The following is a 6782-nucleotide window of genomic DNA, read 5'->3' on the forward strand; positions in this document are numbered from 1 at the left end:
CACTTGCTTTCAAATTCAGTTGTTGGCAGTTTGCACCTCTGTGATGTACTGTGTAATGCTTAGAACCTAGATGATTATTTCTGCTCTTCTCAGAGACTGGTTATGTTTTTCGTATGTTAGATACAAGGTGAGATTCAAGTGGCTAATGTAGGCCGTTGTTGGGTCCTCACTTATTTGTGCTGACTCTCAGATATCCCACGCTAACATATCTGGTAACATAAATGTGTCCTGAGAGCACAGAGAAGCTTCAGTTCCCCCTTCCTGCCCACCCCCCTTCTTGCTTTCATTCTAAGTGCACAGTGCAGATAGTTCTTTCTTACAGGAAACCTGGGGGTTGGTGTTGTATATTAAAATTCCTGTATTGCATTTTTCAGGTGCTTTGTACATAAGATTTTTTTTTTTTTCTAAGTAATAGTACTTAACAAGCATTAGTCACAGATCCTATTGGAGAAGTTTACCTGCATTATGGAAAAATAATTAAAGGTATACAAGACATCATGTGTGTTTATAGGCTTTTTTTCTAATTCAGCCTGCTTAAAATAGTTAAATATGCTTGGATAATACATTACTAGTAGTAGCATCACACCTGGCCATATTTTGAAAGGAGGAAAAAGGCGGTTTTGTTATGTTTTCTTTACCCAAGGAAGAAAATAAATACAGAACCTTGAAAAGGGAAGTTATCAAGAGCATGAATTAGGGAACGGCGTTTTGTCTTTGCTGTTTGCAGGAGTGACAGAGCTCGCTGGATTACAGCACTTGGACAGGATAGAGATGGGCAGAAGATGGACAGGACAAGTAAGTTACAACTGATGAGATTTGTGGAAGCTTTGGCAGGAGAATGGGAATGTGCTGCCCCCTAGCTGAGGGCATGAGCATGTGTAGAGTAGATGTACCCTTAGAAATGTCCATTTCTGTTTCTGGGCTGTGTTGCTTTAGTATACGTGAAGTTGCCATCTCTTCTGTGCACGAGGGCTTCTTGGAGGAGTTCTGTTTCATGGAGTACTTTCCATTTGCATTCATTAATTCTGGTTTGGCCAGTTGTTCCAATTTGGTAGCAAAAGTGCAAAGTCCCTTCTCTTACATGTCCAGCCAAAGTCTGTTTATGTGTAATTGCTCAGGCAGGAAGCCCCTTGCATAATTTGCTGCCTCCTTTGTTGTGGTTCTTTTTTTGTGGGTTTTTTTCTTTTGTGGAAAGAAAAAAAAACTTCCTAAAAAGGAAGTTTTTAAACTATATACATATTTTCATAGAAGATACTATGTTATATGAATGGTTTAATTCAGCCTGGCCTATTTCTTTCACAGCTTTGACTCAGGTAGAGATCATCAGAACCTACACAGCAAAGCAGTCAGATGAACTCTCTCTCCAGGTTGCCGATGTTGTTTTGGTTTATCAAAAAGTAAATGATGGTGAGTGAGAACTTTGCTGTCACTAACCGCCTGTCACCACTGCAGATGATCCAGTTGGAAAAGTCTGTTATCTAATAGCACTGGCTGTACAATGAATAAAGGTTTAGCTTCCAAGAAAACCTTTGAACATTTCAGTTCAGGTTTCTGAAGGACAGCCTCTGATTAGGCAACAGATACTCAAAGTAAAGTAATTAATTTCTTGTCATAACTTAGATAGAACTGCAGAAACTATGTGCTGGCTGCTTGTAAAATGTCTGGAAATGAGAAATTCTGCCTAAAACCATGGAGCTCACATAAGAATGCTCACATTTTAGTGAGTAAGCACCAGGTTTGTCTAAGAGAAACATCCATGTTAATGGTCATGTTAGACACTGCGCTTCACTGCCTGGTCAGTCTAGCACAGTGGTTTTGCCTATTTTCCATAGCATCAAGTAGCCCAAGATCAAAATTGATTCTTGCCTGGATGTGTAAGAGAATCTACTAGTATCTCACACTGTGCTGACTCAGTGATGCTTGAAGCTGTCAGCACTTGAAGTACTAAATCTTAACTTAATGATGTTATTCAGTATTACATATGAAAGCAAAGTCTCTAGCAGTTGTGCTGCATTGCTTTCTTTAGATTGCAATTATATTGTAATCTTTCTATTATTTCAAAATATATTTGAACTAGAATATAAAAATTTGACTTGTCATATAGTATTTATTCTTACATATTATCTTGTTCCTAGTCTACCTGTATAAAAAACCCCTATCTATCTTAATCTGCTACTTCATTCCCTATGAAGATACACGTATAATGTAGGCGATGACTGTCTACTCAAGTGCAACACATGCAGTTCTAGCAAGTTATCTTTGACATCACCTGAAAAGGTTTGTTATCCTTGTCCCTTCACCTTGCAGGTTGGTATGAAGGGGAGCGGCTCCGAGATGGTGAAAGAGGCTGGTTTCCCAAGGAGTGTGCTAAAGAGATCACATGTCGTGCCACAATTGACAAGAACATGGAGCGGATGGGACGCTTATTGGGACTTGAAACCAATGTGTAGAGTGTTTGCGTTTCTTCATGCTGCACTGCAGGATTTGCACTAGCTGTTGTCAGTGGGGCAGGGCTGCGTCCCACGGCTCGCACATGGAAGATGTGGGTCACCAATGCAAAAAACTTGGGTAAGGGAGCACTGATGTTTCAGACACTCATCCTTTTGAGAGCTCTGAACTGAACCTGGTGCAACCAGTAGCACATTTCAGCTATAAGTAGCTTCTTAGGCACTGGAGATCAGTCACACATCTTTTGACTTAAATTTCAGTTTCAGCTTTAGTTCCTCCATCCCTGCCTCTTAATGTATTCCTTCTCCATCTGTTTTTGAGCATTTTGACTTTCTTTCAGAAGCAGAACTCCGTGTAGCAGTTGGTGTAGGAGTCTGAACACCTCACCCCATCCACTGAGCTGGATATAAACAGCAGCAGTGGGGGTTTCCTGTTCCTGAGAAACTCCAGCATTACAGTCCCAGTACCAGAGAATGTTACTGGGATACCTCCCAGTTGTGTCAGAATCCATGTGTAGAATAACCAATCCTGTAATTCATAAAGGACTACCTCTCCAGCAGCAATCCAGGGACATCCCAGGCTTTGTATGAAGTAATCGGCTCTCTCTTCGATGCTAGCAAAGCTGACTCAAGACTTTTTCTCCTCCTAGTGCTGAAAGGATTTCTGAAAGCAAGAAAGAGCAGGCTGCAGAATGTATGATGTTGATTGTCTTGTTCTCAGATCCATATATCAGCACAGGTATTTTAAAGGAGTGTAACTGCTGGAAATGTCTGTTTTGTTTCCAGGCAAAAAGGCACGAGAGAGGTAGATAAACACTACTGGGACTGTGCTTTCAGAGGAGCTGCATTGGTGCTGCTTCACATGTGCTCTTCTCTGTTCCAGAGATGACATCTCACAATTGCACTACACACACCACCTGCTAAATTTTACCACCTGCAGTTTAGCTTTGGAATTTCACAGAAAACCACCACCACTTCATGTTGTGTGAACAAAATGCACTCAAAAATGAAGTAAATTTCAGTGCGTATTTTTGTATATAGGTGTGACAGTTGGTATTATAAAAACATTCACCTTTTTAAGGACCAGCTGGTAACTCAGCAGGGCAGAAAACGTGTTCAAAAACATGAGGTGAAAAGTTGCAATACCAAGGCTTTCTCCTTGTTGCATTCCCCACCTTTGTTAAAGGGGTTGTATGTTGTTTTATATACTGTAATTATGTTGATTTGTGAGTAATTGGATGTTTATAAAGATTTATCTCTGTAACAATTTAAAATATATTAGGCAATAATTTTGTACAAACCCACTTACCTTGACAGTCTGACAGCAGTTGTAGAGCCTTGTAAATTAAGTGGACTGATAAAATAGTAATGAGAGAAACTGTAAATTGAACAAAAACTATTTAACATAGTAAAAATACTGCTAATATTTTAACAAATTGTATTGTACACAGGCAGATGTTTAACACAACTGAATGTATAAATCCAGACATTAATTTTATTCAGATTTTAATACATTGTATATATTTTTCATACCTAGTTTTTAAAAAAGTGCTCTAGTGGTTTTTAAAGACTTTTCATTTTTACTATTGTTGGGGACAATTTTTCAGGAATTAAAGGACTTATGATTTTATAGGACAGCAATCAATAAAATGCTTATAAATCCTTACTAAAAAAAGGTTAATTTTTTTATTTTAATAAATACCATTACACTACAAGTTATTAATGTAACAGTCAAAGAAATGAGATCTATTCTGTAACCTTTGGCATTTTAAGTTTTCTGTTCTGTACAGATAAATAACACCATCCTGTGTATTACTACATGTCACAGATCCAATTTACATGTGTACCCCTGAACCTGGAGCAATGGCATAAAATGCCTGGGAGAGCATCTCATCTCTGAGATTCTATTTTAAGAGAATGAGTAGGAACACGATCAGGAACATAAGGCTCTTCAGCCACCTCTGCAGTTATTTGTAATGCATAACTTATCTGAGGGTTAGTACACAAAGAGGGTGATTACTTGTATCAGTGCTGACAGCTTGGGCCTCCCCACTGGCCCTGACTGTGGTTCAGGAACCCCAGGAGTGGGGACAACCCGTCCCCTTAGCTGTTACAGCTTTGCTGGTGCAGGTGCAGCAGCTACACATTTATTCCTTTATATGTTCATCACAACTGCACAAAGGATCTATCTATATCTATACAAAAAAAGGTGGCTTTACGGTGAGCTGCTGCAGCAGCACTTCCTGAAGAGCAGCGAGTTTTCCAGGGAAGCAGCTGAAGCCATCATGTTTTCTAAACTACATAACACCCATGCATAGAAATTAAGGACTGCACTGCCAATCTGTTTAGTGTAGCATCAGCATGTTTCTGGAAAAGACATCGAGCAGGCACAACACTTAACACCTAGCATGAGCGCCTAAAATCTTTGACTTTCACTCTAATCTAAATTCCACCATAGCTCAAAGAGGGTTTAGAAATTCAAGACAGCCTGACAAGCTATTTATGTTAAAGGTTGTATAAACAAGTTTTCAAAACAAGTTTCAAAGGAAACTAAGGGTTTCCTTTGCTAGGAGGGGAGGGGGGGACAGGACACAAAACCAAAACCCAACCAGCACAAAGCAACTCCACAATATTTGCATTAGCCAAATCAAATCAAGTAGGCTTTTAACTCTGACTTGCTCTGAGGTAAGTACTTCTATTAGCAAGGGAATGGTCTAAAGAATTACTTCATTATTCTCACTAATCAGTGTGCACATGTGCACAAACACACATGCTCTATTTTCCCTCATGCCCAAGGAAGAGGACTTGACACTAGTATCTCCTCTTTAATTAAATAGCTCAGCAGTGACAGAATACAGCTGGGAGTTTGTTACCACAGAATTAACTTTCATTTCTGCAGGGCCTGGAATTTGTACCACTTCCTTACATGACTTCTCCAATCAGGTTTTAAGCAAGTCAACCAAAGTAAAAGACACTCAGTTCCCTGAATCAAAGTTTCATTTTACACAAGGCAATTAAATAGTATGTAAGGTGGGCAGAAACCGTGCAAAGTCCAACCTGTAGGACTAGCCCTGCTATTAGCAACCTGTGTGGATGAGAACAAATCACAGTTCGTATTCACTCCTCACTGAAGCCACCACCACACAGAATGTCAGCACTGCCAGGGGAAGGAACCCACTCACTCCTGGGGAGCCAAGATGTCTACATGGGGCTTGTGGACTCCTGAGGGCCACCAAGCACCCTTCAGAACCAGAGCCACCTGACTCAGCATTTCCAGATACTCAGATGACTCAACTAAATAACAGTTAATACCATCATCAGTCTTCCTGCTTCTTTTTATCAATCAATCATCCCTGTGACACAATAAATACAACATTTTTATCTGGCACACTTCAAAAAAAATGCTATAATGCACTGTTCTTCTTGACTTCAATGTCAAAGAATACATTTGCTCTCCATTATGCAAAGCTAATGGGCTGAAAATAAAGAGGTAAAAGTAGCATCACTTCAGTCAACCTCCACAACCTCAAGAAATGCAAACACTCACTGTGCACCATCATAGTTACATGCACATACCTTAAACTCTGTATCTATAGAATATAATCACATGAAATATTTTTTTCCTGTATATCCTGTTTTGAAAGCAACACATTTAGTCAAAACAAGTGGACAGAACACAAGTGTTTGTTAGAAACAAACCTGGAGTAAATTTTGATAATAAGATCAAGGAAGTCTGAGGAGGTTTTGTTTCCTGGGAATTACACAGAGATGATCGCATTGCTCTTAGCTCTACTGTAGTCTGCATATGATTTTCAACAGCTGTGTAACAACTACATCATTTAGGCAAACTGGAGATAACACAAAGCTTCAGAAGAGTTAATTACCACCCCTGAATTCTGTTTCATTCCATAATCTGGAATTCCAGAAGATGCTAGAAACTAATACACAGGCAGAAACAGCCTTCCTTAGGTGCACTGTGAACTGGGAAGAGAAACATTGATGGTCAATGGCCTAGCCATACAAACAAGAGAGCTAAAAACTTTACATCAGCATTACTTCACAGACTACTTAATAACCTGTCATTGTGGTTGAACAGCTAAACCTCACAGCCCCTTGCTCACTCCCCTGTAGGGGGATGGCAGAGAGAATCAAAAGGGTAGAAGTGAGAAAACTCATGGGTTGAGGTAAAAACAGTTTAACAGGTAAAGCAAAACAAGGAATTCATTCACCACTTCCCATTGGCAGGCCAGTTTCAGCCATCTCCAGCACACAGAACAGGAATTTGGGAAGACAAAAGCTACAACTCTGAATGTCTCCCCTTCCTCCTTTGTCCAC

The 6782-nt window shown here is 39.8% G+C and overlaps 1 protein-coding gene across 2 annotated transcripts in view; it reads left to right on the plus strand.

Moving 5' to 3' along the window:
- The window catches only part of ARHGEF26 (Rho guanine nucleotide exchange factor 26), a 56537-nt gene extending 52548 nt beyond the window's left edge, over positions 1 to 3989 (plus strand). Inside the window, exons 12-14 of one of the 2 annotated variants that reach the window (XM_030494460.1) lie at positions 728 to 795; positions 1303 to 1407; positions 2308 to 3989. In XM_030494460.1, the coding sequence (XP_030350320.1) occupies positions 728 to 795; positions 1303 to 1407; positions 2308 to 2450 (316 nt within the window). In that variant the 3' untranslated portion in view covers positions 2451 to 3989. Of the gene's footprint in view, positions 1 to 643; positions 796 to 1302; positions 1408 to 2307 lie in introns of those variants that run through there. The other variant, XR_003992595.1, reaches the window with a different exon arrangement.
- Positions 3990 to 6782: the final 2793 nt, after the last annotated feature.

The sequence above is a fragment of the Strigops habroptila genome, chromosome 8 (assembly GCF_004027225.2).
Source record: "Strigops habroptila isolate Jane chromosome 8, bStrHab1.2.pri, whole genome shotgun sequence".
NCBI classification, from domain to species: Eukaryota; Metazoa; Chordata; class Aves; order Psittaciformes; family Psittacidae; genus Strigops; species Strigops habroptila.